The sequence below is a fragment of the Quercus lobata genome, chromosome 6 (assembly GCF_001633185.2).
Source record: "Quercus lobata isolate SW786 chromosome 6, ValleyOak3.0 Primary Assembly, whole genome shotgun sequence".
Lineage (NCBI taxonomy): Eukaryota > Viridiplantae > Streptophyta > Magnoliopsida > Fagales > Fagaceae > Quercus > Quercus lobata.
In genome coordinates this window covers 37425586-37444100 of record NC_044909.1, presented here as the reverse complement: position 1 = coordinate 37444100, position 18515 = coordinate 37425586, and the positions used below count along the sequence as shown (strand labels likewise).

Below are 18515 nucleotides of genomic sequence, written 5' to 3'. Positions count from 1 at the left end.
CTTCTTCCTCTCTTCGTTCACTGGTGTCTCCTTTTACCTCTCTTTCTTCTTCTTTCCACCACCAGATCCATCCTGGTACTTTTCCTTCTCCCTCTTTTGCTCCTTTTTCTTTTTTTTCATCTCTTCTCCTTCTTCTCCTCCTTCTTTTCATTCATCTCCTCCATCTTCTTCATTCATCTCCTCCATCTTCTTCTGAAGAAGGTCCTTCTTTCAATATGGGCGCTACTGAGGCAGAGTTTGGAAGGATTTCGGAGACGAGTTTAAAAAGAGACCTGACTGTTTACTTAATGTATTGTTTTTTTTCTTTTTTTTTTTATTGTTTTGGCAATCCACCTTTTGTATAGGCTTGTTTAAGCCCCTCTTTATACGTTGTAATACATCTTTATATTAATGAAATTTGTTATCACTTTATTTCACATACTCTATCTCTATATTTCCGAAATGATAACGCAACAAATAGACATACAATCTTGTGAAACTTTTTATTTTTTATTTTTAAACTATGGCCGACGTCTAGGACCAAAGTCCCAGTTAATAGAAAGACCTTGCTCTGTGCTTATAAAAACAATCCGGCTTAATAATATTGAATCAAACAAATGATACTTAGGGCTGAAACTCCCATTAGGCAGGAAAAGAAAGGACATTATGATGGGTCTACTGAGTCGGCCTGGCACCATACCGCCGACCTTAGAGTACAATACTTGGGGCCATAATCCCTTATCTAAGAGAAAGACGCTATTATGTATTTACAAGTGCTGTTTGGCATAGTAATATAGCATTTGAATCAATGACACTTAGGGCCAAAATGCTTGCTAAGAGAAAGATATCACCATAACCTTAATAGAGTTGTTTGGCACAACAATGCCGACCTGTGAAAAACGATACTTACCCCAAAACTAGCCGAGATGATAGCTCTATGCTCGATGCGGTGTAGGAAGTAACCATCCGAAGACATATCACCCTAAAAAAGAATAGCCCCCCTAGGCTACTGAATAGTGACGCGTTTCAACATCTTCTTAACACTTCTATTGGCATTAACCTTTTACGGTTTTTGAGCCGAGGATTGAGTAACTTAGAATTGTTATTAAGTAGCCAACCTTACAAAACTCAATCTTTTTCTCATCCAAGTAGTTGGTTTCCCCATAAGCTTGAGTCCGAGGACCATGCAATACCCTGGTTCTGTCAAGATACTCAGTTTTCTCATCCAAGTAGTTGGTTTCCCTATAGGCTTGAGTCCGAGGACCATACAATGCCTTGATTCTGTCCAAAGCCCAGTTTTCTCATCCAAGTAGTTGGTTTCCCCATAGGCTTGAGTCCGAGGACCATGCAATGCCTTGATTCTGTCCAAAACCCAGTTTTCTCATCCAAGTAGTTGGTTTCCCCATAGGCTTGAGTCCGAGGACCATGCAATGCCTTGGTTCTGTCCAAAACCTAGTTTTCTCATCTAAGTAGTTGGTTTCCCCATAGGCTTGAGTCCGAGGACCATGCAATGCCTTGGTTCTGTCCAAAACCTAGTTTTCTCATCCAAGTAGTTGGTTTCCCCATAGGCTTGAGTCCGAGGACCATGCAATGCCTTGGTTCTGTCCAAAACCCAGTTTTCTCATCCAAGTAGTTGGTTTCCCCATAGGCTTGAGTCCGAGGACCATGCAATGCCTTGGTTTGTCCAAAACCCAGTTTTCTCATCCAAGTAGTTGGTTTCCCCATAGGCTTGAGTCCGAGGACCATGCAATGCCTTGGTTCTGTCCAAAACCCAGTTTTCTCATCCAAGTAGTTGGTTTCCCCATAGGCTTGAGTCCGAGAACCATGCAATGCCTTGGTTCTGTCCAAAACCTAGTTTTCTTTTTTGTGTTGGACCTTGGCTTTAGGGGAGTTAGTTCCTCGGCCAAGCCCCTAGAATTATCCGTGCAATTAACGCTTCCAAGCGTAGCCCCTAGTTAAGAAGCATAGCGCCTAGCGAAACTTTACTCTAAAACTCTATAACCAGTTGTTAGAAATGACAAAGGAACTCTCTCGACCTACCGCCTATGCCAACACACAAGCCTTTCCCACAGACGGCGCCAATTGTAAGGATACGATTCGTGACGAACCGTAGGTTCGTACGTGAAATGGCCCAAATAATATCATTTGTAGAGCGTGGGTTTGAAAGGCTAGGCCTTGGTCACCAGGTGGTGGGTTTCTCGTGGTGTTCATGCATGGTTAAGTTTTCTTCACCCCTAGAGTCTTTTTCCTGGAGGTGGACTGGGAGGCTCTGGTTTTTGGCCATTTTTCCCAGCCTCTTCTTTAGATTGCTTATTTTTCCTTTTATACTAGCCTGCGTTCACTGTCCTTTGTCCACGTATAGAGTCAACCTTTCTAAGACTGATACTTGTCCCATCAACCCATAGCCAAAGTCGTTGGGGGTGGTTGTAAAAGTCAAAGAATACGGCTCTGTCAGGTTCAGAGTACTGAATGGCAGTAAGGGCAGCTTTCCCTGAATATTTTAGATTTTTCTTCCAAGTTTTGGTCCTATACCGTTTTTACCCCTCTTTCCGGTAGGACTTTGGGTCTGCCGAGGACTGAACTGTCCTCGGTTATATCCCAAGGCTATCTTGTACTTTATATTATCGAGTTTGGGCCATAGTCCTCCTTGGCTTAGGCCTTTGGACTCCCCACGGATAAATGGGCCTGACTCATAAATTATTTGGGCCCCACAGAAGCATAGTTCCTTTTCACCAAATCACTAGATATATTTGGCTATATAATACAATGAAAGATCATTTTGTTATATCAAATCATAAATCTTACGTTGAAATACGAACCACCTACTATTAGTTGGAGGAAGAATTTGAAGGGTCATTTTTCTTTTTGCCTTTTTTTATAAGCAGGTTTTATTCTTAAAGGAGACGGAACTAACTACCAATCAATTGTGCTGTTCCTTGAATCATAAAAAAAAGGGTTTCTGCATGCTTAAGGTTCATGAATTGTTCTTAAAGTGGCTCCCTTTAATAAAGAATTTAAGATACTATTTATGACAAATTCGTGTGTTGTTCCTTGAATCATAAAGAAAGGTTTTTGCATGCTTAAGGCTCATGAATTGTTCTTAAAGCACCATTGTGTTGCCTTTAATTAAGATACTATTTACATCAAATTCTTGATAATATTATAAATTTTCTTTTCTCTTTTGTCGAGAATATCATAAATTTTCAATGTAAAGAGAATCTCTATTACTTTTTGATAATTTAATAGGTTTTAATTGAAAATATTTGGAAGTGCTCACTGATTGAATTACAAGATTTTTAACAAATATTTGTCATTAATAAAATAATTTTTCAAAATTTCAATTTAAGGGCCAATAGTAAATTAATATGACCCACCCATGTGCCCGAGGCCCACGACCCGGCTGCAAAGCTATACATCTATCAGGGTATTTATGTTATGTCGGAAAAAAAATGGGCTCTCGTGAGCTGTCAGGGCCCCACTAAAACTAATCATATATGTGGTTTTATTTGGGGCACTCTCTCTTCTGCAAGAAACTAAAGTGACAACCTGTCCTCAGCAAAAGACCCCAGATGAGATCACCGTCCAACCTGCCACCTGTACATTTGACACGTGTCCTGCTGTGATGTTTGCTACTCTCACCAAATACCAACTCAACTGTATTCCCCTTCCCCCCCCCCCACACTCTAGCTCCATTTGAATGCGTGTCAGGGACTTGTGTTTGCGTTTTTTGTTTTTTTTTTAACCGTGCATAAACAGTAACTTATACTGTTCATACACATAGGTTTATTGTGCAAAAATATAGTATACTGTTTATGTATTGTTTACCGGACTCACAACTATTTTATTAAGAAAATATTAAAAATAGATTTACGATATTATTTATATATTTAAAAATTATTTTATTATAGTATATTTAAAAATTATATACTGTTCATACACATAGCATGTTGGGCCATGGAAGAAAAGTGCTCGTTTTATATATATTAAAAATGCTGGAGTGCCCAAATAATTTCTGAAAGAGTAAAAAAGTAAGAAAGAGAAAAAGAAAGAAGAACAAACTTTTTCCACGACAAAAAAAAAAAAAAAAAAAAAAAAAAAACCAACGAAATAAGTGGGATACGTATGTATGTGGATTTGGTGTGTTTGTGACTGTGTGCGTCAAAAGTTTACAGCAATTCCTTTTCATAATATTCTTTGAAAAAAAAAAGGAGATGTTTTTGTTTAAACCAATCACTTAACTTTCTAAATAGTTGTTTCTCAAAAAAAAAAAAAAAAAAACTTTCTAAATAGTTCCTTCTAAATAAAAAATAAAAAATAAAACTCACTAAATAGTTAGTTGACATTGCCAATGGGGGTAAGAGTTGAGTCCAAGTTTTTGTGCATTAAACTCGTTAAAATTTAGACAAATTCAATGTTATTGTGCACTAAAAACTCATTGAGATATGAACATGGGGCATTTATTTGACACTTATCTAAATTACAATATATTTTTTATTTTTAATAAAAAAATCCTATAAGTTCAATACACAGAAAAACAAACCCAAATCGGTTTTAATTAACTAAACGTACAAGTATATAATTTTATCAATTAATTGCCACGTAATATTAACCTGGAGGAGACTCGAGAACACTTATCTTATTTTCAATATATCACCGCATAATACCGCACTTGAGTAACGACAAAATCCCACTCATATACTACAACAACAACAACAACAACAACAACAGTACATAAAAACCATAAACATAGTAAAGCAAGACTCTCCTCTCCTCCAGAAAACTCCCAGTTTAGTTCGGCCTGTTTTTCAGAGTAGAAAGCTTGGTCTTTGTTAACTAAGCAGAGATGAGCGATCCTAAGTATGCGTATCCCTACCCTGCTCAAGGTATGCTCTTTAGTCTTTTCCTTAACTCCTACTTAATCTTTTCTCCTAATTTTTTTAACCAGTTTGTACCACCTTTTTTAATTTGTTTATTAGTATTTACTTATTTTCTATTTTCGTTCTTCTATTCTGGGATTACAGCCTGTGCTTTTATTTTTCTTGATTTATTGAACTAGGGGTTGAAACACTGTCTGATTACTAAGGAAGAGGGAAAATATATTTAGTTGGTAAACTTTACCTTAGTATAATCACCAGTTTTCTTTTTTTTTTTTTTTTTTTTTTATTATTTTGCTTGGTATTAGGTGTGAAAGCTCTGAAAGTTTAGTTTTTGGGATTTGCAATAGGGACTGTGTTTAATTTTCTTTGAAACCCTATATATTTCTTTGGACACAATATGCTCATAATCTAAGATGGTCTTTTGTATAATAATTTGATTTTAGTTTTGAAAAATAAATTCTGCACTTTTGGGTTTTTAATTTTTGCTTCTTGGAATATAATATTAATAAAAGCAGTGCATGCCTTTACCTTTTCTCTTTTAGATTTTAATCAATTTATATAGTATTTGATTTGCCCCCATAATTGGTGGGGTTAATGAGTTAATAATCTTTCCCAATACATCCCAGGTTATTATCAAGGACCCCCAGTGATGGCACCGCCACAATATGCAGCTCCACCACCTAGGAGGGATCCTGGTTTCCTTGAGGGATGGTAAATATATATCTCTACTCTATCCATTAATTCATGTGTCTGAATTATATATTTCTCTCTCTCTCTTAGAAAGTATAATTTTACATAATCATTTTTATGTGACAAAAATTCCATTCTTCATTATGTCTGATGGGGTTTTGGTTTTAAATGTTTAATTTGTTACAGTTTAGCGGCTTTATGTTGCTGTTGCCTTATTGACGAGTGTTGCTGCGACCCTTCCATTCTCTTTATCTGCTAATCAACCAAGAATAATTTCACCTCCTATAAATATATAATTGTAGTGTAATGCTTGAGCAAAACTTATGTTTTTACGTTTTAGTTATAGTTCTTGTCTATCTTCATCATTGTGGTGTGTAGTACTTACTTCTCAGACTATATTCATCAATTTTAGCTTTTATCTGGATTGTTGGGTTGCTATTTTTTCGAACTTTTTTTTATTTTTTATTTTTTATTTTTTGGGGTTGTGGATGAAGGAACGACTCCAATTCTGTTTCGCACAGATCTCGTGAATCGCTAGTAGTAACAAACTTCCATAATCAATAGGTTTGACTAAGGGTGCCTTTGGTACATATAAAAAATAAAAAAATAAATAAAAGAAATTTTAAAAAATGGTACATAAAAACTGAAATAAACTTAAACTAAACGGATAATTAGGGTCCGTTTGAGAATGAGTTATTTAGCTGAATTTAGAAATTTTTTGCAAGCATTCACTATGATTTGTGGCGAGGAACACAACACAAGTATTTGACTCAATCTTTTTGTTATTTTTTTTTTTTAATACAATATAGAAATTTTATTATAACTTAATTTAAGTGTATATGTGTGTGAACTTTCTTTCTGGAGACTTGAATTTCGGTCTTTTTCTCTCGCACTCTATAAGCATTTAATACTTACAAAGTCACTATTGCGCCAAGATTACACAGTGATTGTTAGTAGTTTTTAATGTAATTGGATTCGTGTTAAAATGGTTGGAAACATCAATTTGGGCATGACTAATAAGCTCATAATGTTAATTTTCTGCAATCTCCAATTACCTGATTTATTTTTTTGTGTCAAGACAAGTTGATTTATTTTGATAGTATTAACTTATTTAATCTATACAAACAAATGTCTTTTTTGTTCATTATAACTCTGAATTTTAAATATAAAATTAAAAAATTAAGTGAACTTGAACGGTGAATCAAGAGTTTTTTATATGATGCCCTGTTCCTTTTACTCAAAATGAAAATTAGTTAAACTTTTTTTAGGTTCAAATAAGAACGTTTATATAATATATTATTAATATATTAATTGATATTATGAAATATAAATTTTATAAGATCTATTTTTTTTTATAATTATTATAATTTATGTTTCAGTGTATGTTATTCATAATAATTAATTTTTATGTCATATTAATTAAACAAGTTGAGATTAGGCGAGAAATTATTAGGTTCATTAGGAGTACTGTTGAAGTGATTTTCCTTATCTTTTTAACTAATAAAAGACTGTTATTTATGCAAATGTGACATTATCTAATGATTTTTTATTTTTAATTCTTGTACTGATTAGGAATCTGCTCACACATTTGTATAAGTAACATTATTTCATTGGTTGGGATGATCACTTCAACAATTTTCCAGGTGGACCTAATAATTTATCGAGATTAGTCATGCATTTGTCAATCTTACACATGTTTATTAAGTATGTTAAGTGTTATGCTGTATCAACTGGTACACAAATATTATGTAAAATATTATATAAATAGTGCTCATGTCGATTTGTGTAGTTAATAGATCCTACCCAAACATGATTCATCAACATAAATTATTTAATTTTTTCAATTTACCATTTTTTATTTGAATAAATGTAGAGTTTTAACTTTCAATAAAATATTTTTCACAATGTATTAAAATGATAAGTTGTAAGTAATGAAAATAAAAGTGATGTTAATAATAAATGTATGTGAAAAAAAATTATTCATCAATCACAACTTATTAAAAAAGTTTTTGAAATAAGTTGTATTCATTACAAAAAAAAAAGAAAAAATTCTTCCTTTCTTCAAAATATTTTTTGGGATGGAATGAGTAATTAACTAATTATACAAAAAAAAAAAATATATATATATATATATATTAAAACGTCTGGTAATATCTTATTTTCTTCTTTTATACTATAATGTTGAATTTTATTAATTAAATTTAGGGTGGATTTAATGGAATCATGAGTCATGACATTGACGTGAAAGGTTACAATGGTCAATTTAGGCTGCAAACCCGAGAACTACAAATTATTGCAAGAGACTGACCTGTATGTTTTTTTTCAAAATCATGGGGTCCACCTCATAGAAATGGTGGCGGATGGTACAGGGACTTGGGAACTTTAGCCAAAATAATTTGAAATTTGCCCAATAATCAGTTAGATCCATTATGGTATAAGTTATCCGTTGAAATTTGAATGGATTTATGGGGACATGGAGCGTGTCATGCTAGTGACAGATACTGCGCCCTAGTGCAATTAGGGAATTACTCCATCCTAACAATTTTTTTTTTTTTTTTTTTAAACTACTTTCACTTTTGGACTTCTATTATTATTATTATTATTATTTATTTTGTTTCACTAAAGTTTTTTTTTTTTTTCAACTTTTAATTTCAGTCATTAAAGGTTATTGCATTATTCGAACTCAATCATTTCTTATCATGTAAAAATGTACTTTAGGCATCATGCATGTAAGAGAGAAAAATTAAAAAAAGTAAATAGCAAAAAAAGTTTTAAAGAATTTCTTATCCAAGGTCTACAATTAAAAGAAAAATTTTTAACTTTCAATCTCAATCTTTAAAAAGTAATTGTTCCATGTAATAGTACCATTAACTTGAGCTTTATTCAATTCAAGCTTTATATGGGCTCAAAATTTTTGTGAGAAGAATGTGTAATTAAACTTGATGAAATTGGATTTGCACCCATTAAATTACCAAAAAAAAAAAAAAGACATGGGTAGGAATAACAACCTGTTTTAGTTTAACTCGTCTTTACCTATTCTTGAAATTAACCTAACTCAACCAAGTTGAACCTGAACTCGACCTACTCACCAAGCATCCATTATAAATTATAAATTTTATTTTTTTATTAGCTCATTTTCAATGTATATTTACTAAAATTATATTAGACTTTCTGCATTGTTGATGAAAATTTGTGCATTTCTCAAATATAAATCTTTTACTTTTAAGCTTATTTGTTTATGCACAACTTTTTAAAATCTCAATTATTTAAAGTACAATTATACTTTAACTAACTATTAGCAAGTAAATAAGCTTTCAACCAAAAACTAATCCAAATTCATAATTATTTTTATTGGTGAATTAACTTTATTTCATGCTTTATCTATAACAAGCATGTGCCTTTTCTTTTCTTCTTTTATGAAATTGTTGGACAAGTATATTATTATTATTAATAACCAAACTATAAGCCTAAGAGTTTATGAGTCTGTTTGGATATCACTTATTTTGCTGAAAACTGAAAACTTATTGCTGAAAACAATGTAGTAAAATAAATTTTAAAGTTGAAAACATTGTACATGAACACTTGTTACTTTTTCCTTGTCCGGCTGGTCCATGAACAGTGTGTGGCACGCTAGTCCAAAACGCCAAATGCAGAAACTTGGCTGAAATGTGCAAATCCAAACGCACACTACGTATTATTCAAAAATTATTTTCACTATGTATTATTCAAAAATTATTTTCAAATGTTTCATTTATTCTTTTATTGTCCTAAAAGAAATACAAAAGAAAGAGGTTAGAAAGTGTGTTAAAACCCTTTCTTTTTTTGTACATTAAAAGAATAGCGTCATACTAGTGTGAGTGTCACAAAACCAACGTGACATTTAAATACCACTAATGCTCGCCATGTGACTGGCTAAGAATGAGTGTTGTCTAGTATGAGGCTAGGTTGGAGAAAGCAAATGACACCAAATTATAAGTTTGAGAACCAACTTTAATCCATCTCAGTGGTTTAACTTAACCAAACCCAAGTCCTTAGTTTAGGTTTGGGCCTGGAAAGTTGTTAGGCACTCAAGCATGTGTGATCAAATGAGTTAGCCTCCACTAGTATTATTAAGCCATTTTTAAATTAAAAAAAAAAAATTAAGGTTGATGATCTCAATCTTAAAGACAAGTTTTGGATACAAAATTAGTTGTTGCCATTGACAATAAGTTCACTCAATATTATTCTCCCAAAAAAAAAAATTTACTCAATATCTTTTTATTGGATTTGTACCCAAAAAAAGTGAGCTTGTTCAGTCTTCCATTTTCTATCCAAGCTGTTTCTCACTTTTCTTCCCTAGATATTACGGTATACTAATACTATTATTCTTATAAACTCGGTTCAGCACAAAGCTTATAATACAGTACGAGTATATATTTCAGTTTTACAATCGGAATTGTCTGTAATGCAATCAACATACAGTAAACTCCACACTTTATTTTGCATAAGCAAATATTTCACACAGATATAGCTCACCAAAGGAGCACCGCGGTGATGCTCCAAACCAAATAATTTGATGATTTGAAGATACTTGTATTGACCAGACACTGTTCTTGATGCAACCCCTGTACATAAAGAAACTATGACACATAAATAAGAACTTAAAATAGCTTGAAGTTCTTGGATCTTCCATCATGCTCATAAGCATCAAGCTGCTACTGCCTCATTGACATAGATGGTTGTTTCCTTTGGGTAATCATCCGTGCATGAATTACAAGCTTTATTTTCATTTGTAGGATTACTGCCACAACCACCACAGCCACCACTCTTCACCATGTTTCCACAGCTGCCACAACCACCAGAACCACACCCACCACATCCACCACTTTTTATCAAATTTCCACACCCCCCACCGCAACCACCACAGCCACTGCCACACCCACCGCATCCACCACTCTTCATCATGTTCCCACATCCACCACCACACCCGCTGCCACACCCACTACCACACCCTCCCCCACAACCTCCACTGGACAAGCCAACTTTTTCAGGTATTGCAGCATTTCCTTCAGCCACATCTACATTCAACTCTACTTCATTTGCTACAGAAGTGGTCAGTTTGGATTTTTTGCCCTCATGGACTTCATCTACTTCTTCAGTTTGACCATGCATCTCCAAATTTTTGCAATTCACAGTTAATCCGTGATATCCTCCCTTCTTAAATATATCAGTAAGTATAAATGCGGATGTAATTCCAGGCACCAACATCCAGTCTTCCTTTACCTATTTAATTAAAAAAAAAAAAAAAAAAAGATCCTGAATTTCAGACACTCTTTTGTCAAAAAAGAAAAAAGAAAGAAGATAGTTGGCAGCTTTTTACCCTCAAAAATCCAGATTTCAAGTCAAGCAATGCCACTGCTTTGCCATATGGATCTTCTTTAGAGAATTCAATTGCTGTCATAAAGTCCTGTTCACTTCTATGCTTCTCACAATGTTTGGGTTCATACTCCAGCTTTCTTCCTGGGAAAATCTTTACCTGTGGCAATAATATAAATTCACCAGACAAAACTTCAGAGGAGGCACTTCAATACTTACCCTGCAGGCAATTATGTATATATATAACTTGATAAATGCTATACATTAGGGTACAATAACTCAGACAAAAGTGTATCGCAAACATATACATCTAGCGAATATTGCAAATGCATCACCAAAGAAAATTGTAATATATAAACATTAGAACACTAAAAGAGACGGGTAATTTTCCTGCAAAACATAAGTGTAAGCTCAAGAAAAAGGTTCCAGGTTAAAATATTGCCCTAATTTTCACATAATGTCGCAAATGTCAGTTTAACATATTGCCCTAATTCACATAATTTCACAAATGTCCAGTTTTTGGCACCAACATTTTTGAACATGGAGTTTGTTTGAAAAAGCTGTAGTAAGAAAAAAATGAAATTTAAAAACATTGCACTTACAAAAAAGTGAAGTTTAAGAAAGTTGTACTTCGAAAAAATGCATTTAGAAACTGAATTAATAAACAGACAGAGTAGGGTGTCACATTAGCTAAAGCAATGTGTTCCATTTCATAGTTTCCACAAAAATATATTAATATACTGATAAACTGACTGACAATCAGAAAGTTAAGACAACTCTTATTCATAATTTCTGACCATTTCAAAAGCCATTCTACCGAAAGGAACATGTTTGTGCAAAGTCCTAAACGACCTAAATGAGAGATAATTAGGAACCAGAGCTTATGCATACCATTCTACTGCCCATGAGCTCAAAGAGATGACCATCTAAACTGGATTTCTTTTGAAGATAAAGGGACCACTGAGAATCCATTAATGACCACCCAGTCCCAGCAGCCTCTGCAAGAGTGAGTGTTTCACCAGAAGTCGTAATACCAATCACTTCCTTCCTTGGAATGCAGTTTTCCTTCACCTTGTCCTTTGAGTCCCTGTAGTGCATTTCACACCAGCATGATCATTATTCACAGCTTCAAAATATTTTATAGCATCTAAAACCACCAGTGAATTATATAATATTTTAAAAATATTCTAATGATTATTGCCTCAACTTGGAAGGTTCACTTAATTATTATAGAAAATTACAGCGGTCTACAAACTCTACACAAAATACATTAGTAAGTCGAGAATATGTAGAACCTAGTTTTGAGTAAATCAATCTAGATTACATGTTCCTTTCATAACTGCAACTACTAAAAATCTCCACACAAGCTTAATTTCTCGCTTTCATAGATCTAAGTTTGGATACTGATGCAGGCTGAGACCCGTGGGGATGGTTTAATCCAAAAGATTCAACCAAGGGAAAAAATGATAGTCTCATGATGCCACTCAACCAGGGGTAGCTCATACTACTTAATGCTACTAATTGTGGATAACACTCAATGCAAACAAGCCACACACTTCATTGACAGAAGGAATCACTCAACACCAAAGCAAGACACACTTGAGAACACTTTTCTGAATTAAAAACACTATTAGAATTAAGTTTAAGTGATTAAATTCACTATTTCCTAATAGCTTAAGCTTTTGGGACAATCAGTAATTTAACATGATATCAAAGCAGGAGATCAGTAGTTCGATCCTTGCCTTTGCTCTACTTCCCATTTAAAATGTTTAAAATACCATGTCTTGGGCTCCCACTTATTAAAGGGGAAGTTTAGGCACATGAAAAAAGGGGGGGAGGGGGTATTAGAATTATGGTTAAGTGATTAAATTTACTATTTCCTAATAGGTTAAACTTTTGGGACAATCGGTAATTTAACACACTCTATCTTCTTTACATTTCTCATAGATATTTATAGGAAAATACAATGTATGAGTAAGCAATGCTTACAATAAATGCATGACAATGTCCGAAGCAAATACAATTTACTAGATAGTCAATAGACAACTCCTAAGTTATAGATTACTAGCTATATAATTACCAACAAGATCCTACAAATAAATCTGACCCGATATTAATAACAATAAAAAGAAACTTGGATGCACAAACTGACTGTTAATTGTCTTCCACATTGCTGACAAGTAAGAAAAATAACTTTGACCAAATATTAATAACAATAAAAAAGATGGAAACCTAAACTGACTGACAGTTTTCCTTCACATTGCTGACATGTAAGCTGACACTATGCTCTTGCATAAGATATGAGATGGTATGATTGGTAATCTAAAGGTTTCTTTGGAAGCAACTTATTTAAAATGGGGTTAATGAACCAATGCTGGCATAAACAGCTTTTATACATGAGCATGCTTCAACCTTGAAAATTGTATGATTACAATCAGAAGTTTATACAAAAATAAATGGCCCATATATTTAATTTCGATCAACCATATAATACAGATTGTATGGTTGCAACTCTGACTTGTCGGGTTCAGGAAATGATCTATAAATTGGGAAATAGAATGATATATTCCAGCCTCAACCTCCACTCACATGAATTAAAAAATGGAGATAGAATGCCCAACATTATGGGTTTGAAATATATGTCTGTGTGTGTTCTTGCTCAAGGGTTTTTATTCTGAAGAAGTGAAAAAATAATAATAATCACCAATCCAAGTTTGCATAGGCAATGATTCATGATTGCTGGACATACTCTTAACCTACCAAGAAACAGTAACATCCCTACATTAACAATATAGATTACAAGGTCACTAACATGACTAACATACAAGCATGAATGCACTCATAAGCCATAAGCAGTATAGTCATGCAAACATATGCCATCTGCCACACACCTATATACACAAAAAGACATATATAGCAACCACATACAAAGAGTTGGCAGGTAGCGTTAAGTCTTATCTAGCAGAAGTTGTGAAAGAAAAAAAATGTACCTCATTTGGAGGCTTATGACTTCTGCACCAGTTTCATCAGTGACATGCGTCAATCTCTTGGCATGCTGAACCTTTCCAGGAAGAGGGAAAAAACAAGAATTTTTTGAAAATGGTCGAGAAAAAATCATTTGAAACACACATGGTGCCGGAGACGGAACAGTGAAAGAGACAGAAACACGAAGGCAGATTGGTTTCGTGATCACATTGCTAGAAATTGGCACCAACTCCAACCATTTTTCCACTGAAAGTTTAGAGACTGGTTCCAGAAAGTCTTGAAGAGAGAGTGAAGCAGAACCCAATATTTTGGGAGCCCTTGTTATGGGTAAGTTGGAAGTTGAATGGGATATGAGTTCAAACTGAAGCTCTCCTGTCGGTTCACATTGAAAAGAAGCAACCTGTTTCTCTCCAGACTCTGACAAAATACTCAGTTTCCGCTTAGCATTAAAGAGTGAATCAGGCTGTATCTTACAAAATGAGACAGACAGACTTCCTTTATGACCCTCTGGTAAGTTCTTAACTCCAACAAACTCCAAAAGGACCTGGAAAAAGGAATTAGGAAGAAAATAAAATAGGAAACGTTAGAGTTGTTTCAATAATAGTAGCTCAGCTGCATATACCTTTATTTAACACATGAAGATTCTTTAGATAGAAACAGAAGCAATAAGCAGTTCATTACTAGCACCAAATCTTAGGATTGACAACCAGACAAGCGGCTGAAAACTCATGCTTTTATTAAAAGTGCTAGTACTGAATTTAGTAGTAATTGAATTTTATTGCATAATTTTGAGTCATTAAAAATAATTTATAAATTATCTTAAATAATAATTATCCTGCCCCATGTAATTATAGAACTTTTCAGTGAAAAATCCTAGAATACTCTAAAAAGAAACTTTATGAACCTAATATTATATAGCTTCACTTTAACTTCATCCAGTAACATTTTAAGCTCCAAGAGTAGAAAGCCATTTGCTGTATTTTTTTACTGGCTAAGAAATAGAAAGAAAATAGAAAACATAGATATATTTATTGAGAGAGAGAGAGAGAGAGAGAGAGATTTAATGGCATGCAACTGATAGATACTACAAAAATACCACATTTTGGAGATGGCCTAAAAGAGGTGATCAGAGATTACCTCCACAACCTTCAGCTGTGGAAACTGAATTATTTTCTGAAACTCCTTGGATGCAACTACCTCCTTGCCAGTCATGTCAGATAAGAAAGGAGTGGTTGTAACAGGAGATGGGGCAGTGCCCCTGTACATTGCCCCGGCTCTCCAATACCGTGTACCAAATGCCTCTTCCCACTGCTTGGTGGTTACAGAAAACCCAACATCAAGCTTCTTCCCTTTAGTTCTATCTGAGTCCATGTCATCATGCTCCAACACCTTTCCAAGTAGTTTAATGAGATCATTACAATAAGAAACAGGGTGCAACTGGTGAGTGTGCCAGATAAGATCAATGTCATATGTGGGAACGCAAAAGCATTTTACGGACTTATCCCTGTTGCTCTTAATTAGATGCAAAAATCCTTTATATCTAGCGACAGCTCCTTCAAGAAAGAGACCATCATTCATATGGGGTCTGGATACCTGTCACAAATATGAGAAAGGGAATAAGTTAAAATTTGAAAATCCAAAGGATATACATCAAGTAATATGTTTGAGTTGCTGCATGAATCTTTGAAGCAATAATGACAATATACAAAATATTAATTATAATTTTGGAACAAGCAAGGTAGATTACCTAAATATTATACAGTGTTTCCAAACAGTTAACTTACATTGTAAGGGCTGGCACTTTACATTAATTATAAAAAACTTATCACTTTATCCTACTTATGACAAAGCCTAAGAGCACCAATTATCTGATTTCATGTCTAAAATTAAGTCTCAGACACAAAAGTTCCTTGTAACACCCACATTATGGAATTATATACAGACTTACTTTCATATCATGCCTCCCAGATAAGGATTAATAATTAAGAACAATTTCAATACAAGGCATCACATTATCCTGTCATATTGTTAAACAATTGAAATAGCAATTCCAAGAAGCATTCAGTTTATTTTTTAATCAGAATCTGAAGAAATTATGAAGAAAGACCTGACCTCAATTTGAATAATTCACTCAAATATATTGGCTACACTTCACAAAATAAAAATAGAAAATAGAAAAATTTCATCATACCTGGTAAAAGAAAGGACTCTGCCTTTTTACAGCTGAAACCAGATCATATTTTGTGTATTTTTCCAATCCAGAAAGCATCTGAGAGACATTTTCTGACAATGCACGAGTTATGTTGAAGTTGTAGGGCTCTTCTGGATACATTCTATTCCAAATTTCTTCAGTTTGCCTATTACAATTGCCTTGAACAGAAGACACAACATTAGAGTTGTCAAGGATTCTTCCATAAAGTTTCTCGCAGTCAGTTTTGTATTGTACCTGAATAACAAATCCACAAAAAAAAGCAGGAAAAAAAGAAAAGAAAAAAAAGAGCTTAGTAATCTAACTCCATTGAGCAAAGAATAGAAAAGGGATACTGAATTTATATGTTTTAAGTTCAGAAGCCTACTGGATTAAGCCTGTGACAATGCCAAACCCATTCACAATCAAGAGGCACAACCAAAGGCCCTTCAGAAATCTGGGACTTGGAATGCTTAGCAAGTAAGGGAAGCCAACAAGCATTATACCTGAAATCAGCATATTCATAATTCATAACTTCTATTGGAGGACTCTAAATGCATACACTAAAGGGTGAAAGAATAAAATGCATAAAAAAAAAACTTAAGTACAAGTTCTTAGGTGCAGTACATTAGGTTCCTTGATTAAATTTAGACACATCGTTGCATCGATCAATAAAACACAAACAATGTTACCTTTTGCAATGACAATTAAATTTATTGCAGTTATATGTGTTTGAATTTAATTGGGAACCTAATGTACTTCACCTAAGGAATTGTACTTCATTTTACCCAATGCATAATATTATAAAAAAATCCTCTATATTGTAATGACTGTTTAGTCCATGAATTCAATCCTTCTTCGCCTTAATAGGAGGAATGCATAAACCTTTACATACTATAGCTCATAAGCTATCTCTGTTTATCTTGACAAATTAAGTACAATAAGCCAAATTAAAATAAACAATAACAATACTAACAACACCAAAAACCCAAAACAGAGAAGAGCCTACAATCCAAAAACTTACACCATTACTGCCCCAACATAGAAAACCCCAAAAACTCAAAGATTGATGTATATTAGTCATATTAGTTGAAACCAAGCAGCAAAATCCAAAAAACTATTTCTTAGAATGCATTACCTATAGATGGCCCATTCAAGGGCAGGGCCTTCATAGAGGTAACGATTCCTATCAACAGCGGCAAGGAACTGAAGCTGCAGTTTGGCTGCAGCCACAAGGTCTACACTTATAACAATCTTTTGTGCTTCATTCCACTCAAACTCTTGCTTCACTTCCATTCTCTCAATTCTAACCAAAAAAAAAGAAGCCAACTTTTAACAACTACATGATACAATTAAAACTCAAAATTCATATGATCAATGACACTAGGAATATTATGAACTTGAATCTTAAAACCCAAATAGAAAAGAAAGGAAATTTATTGGTGAATCCCACCAATGAATTATTAGAGAGGAGGAAGTATTGCTCATTTGCTCATGAATTCATGGAATAGCTAATTGTACATATGAAACAAAGTTCCCAATACATAAATAGCTCCCAAAATAAATCCTTAACTCTTGTTTAGCTTCAAATTGGGTATCAATGTTCATATTCAACTATATATTTTTCAATCGGCCAAACATTAATCATTTACAGGGCTAATGATCAGAGAAATTAAAGCAAAGAGAAGTACTTGCAAAGAGCAAACAAAGTCACAAACTCACAAATTGGGACTTGAAGTTAAAGATCCAAATCATATGTAAAAATACGATACCAGATATAAAAGAATCAGCATCAAAAGCATTAAAGTTATATAATTTGAAAGAGAAAGTTAATAAAACTCTTACCAACTGTTTGGTCGCCGAGAAAACTGAAGAAAGCGAAAGAAAACAAAAATTCAGAATCAAAATGAAAAAAAAAAAAATTCAGGTTTGAAAAAGGTCTAATTAGTTCCGCGTGATTGAAAACAACAACGACAATTCACCGACGAGTAAACCTTACACGCTGTTTCTTTGGTCAAATTTTCTCGGAAACCAAACAGAGCTATATCTCCGTAAATATTAAAATGAACTAACACGTAATTATTGAATTAAAAAGTAAGAGTTTCAAATAATTCAAGCAGAATTAAATTACTAACACCTTCTTTGCTTTTCTTTGAGAACTTTGGTCAAATATTTGTGCGTTTTGGATCAGATATTTATAGTGGTCCGTGGTACAGTTCAATTTTTTTTTTAGGTGACCAAATTATCCTCACTCTAATCTGAATCTATTTATGTACTTATCTATAATCTTCTCAAAATATATACATACATATATATATATATATATATAAATGTTACTATTAATTTATATTAATCTATAGGTTTTATTTATCTATAATAATTTATACTGTAATTAATTTCCATGTTTTAATGTGATAAGTGCATTAATTATATGGTATGCT

At 33.6% G+C, this 18515-nt stretch overlaps 1 protein-coding gene and 1 long non-coding RNA gene across 5 annotated transcripts; one reads left to right on the top strand and one right to left on the bottom strand.

Annotated features, from left to right (window-relative positions):
* The first annotated feature begins 4680 nt into the window (after positions 1–4680).
* Positions 4681–5984, top strand: LOC115995163. The gene is made up of 3 exons (XR_004093304.1): positions 4681–4862; positions 5483–5567; positions 5733–5984. It is a non-coding gene; the product is annotated as an uncharacterized LOC115995163 (long non-coding RNA).
* Positions 5985–9888: 3904 nt separating this feature from the next.
* On the bottom strand, positions 9889–18301 carry LOC115994423 (glycine-rich domain-containing protein 1). 4 transcript variants are annotated; one of them, XM_031118569.1, is made up of 10 exons: positions 18212–18271; positions 17920–17942; positions 17213–17380; positions 16463–16580; positions 16078–16332; positions 15024–15479; positions 13892–14430; positions 11793–11988; positions 10906–11061; positions 9889–10808 (listed from the first exon to the last, which is right to left on the bottom strand). In XM_031118569.1, the coding sequence occupies exons 3-10, from the start codon at positions 17368–17370 to the stop codon at positions 10233–10235; spliced, it is 2454 nt and encodes an 817-aa protein (XP_030974429.1). In that variant the 5' UTR covers positions 17371–17380; positions 17920–17942; positions 18212–18271; the 3' UTR covers positions 9889–10232. The 4 variants fall into 4 exon arrangements, with proteins under 4 accessions (XP_030974429.1, XP_030974430.1, XP_030974427.1 ...); XM_031118570.1 differs by lacking the exon at positions 18212–18271 and adding an exon at positions 18074–18195; XM_031118567.1 differs by lacking the exon at positions 17920–17942 and having other exon boundaries at positions 18212–18301.
* Positions 18302–18515: the final 214 nt, after the last annotated feature.

Coding starts and splice junctions, on each gene's coding strand:
- LOC115994423 (XM_031118567.1), bottom strand. CDS start 17,370: ATGGAAGTGAAGCAAGAGTTTGAGTGGAATGAAGCACAAAAGATTGTT. Junction 16,581..17,212: donor CTTGAATGGGCCATCTATAG/GTAATGCATTCT, acceptor TGCTGATTTCAG/GTATAATGCTTGTTGGCTTC. Junction 11,989..13,891: donor GTCATAAGCCTCCAAATGAG/GTACATTTTTTT, acceptor AATGCACTACAG/GGACTCAAAGGACAAGGTGA.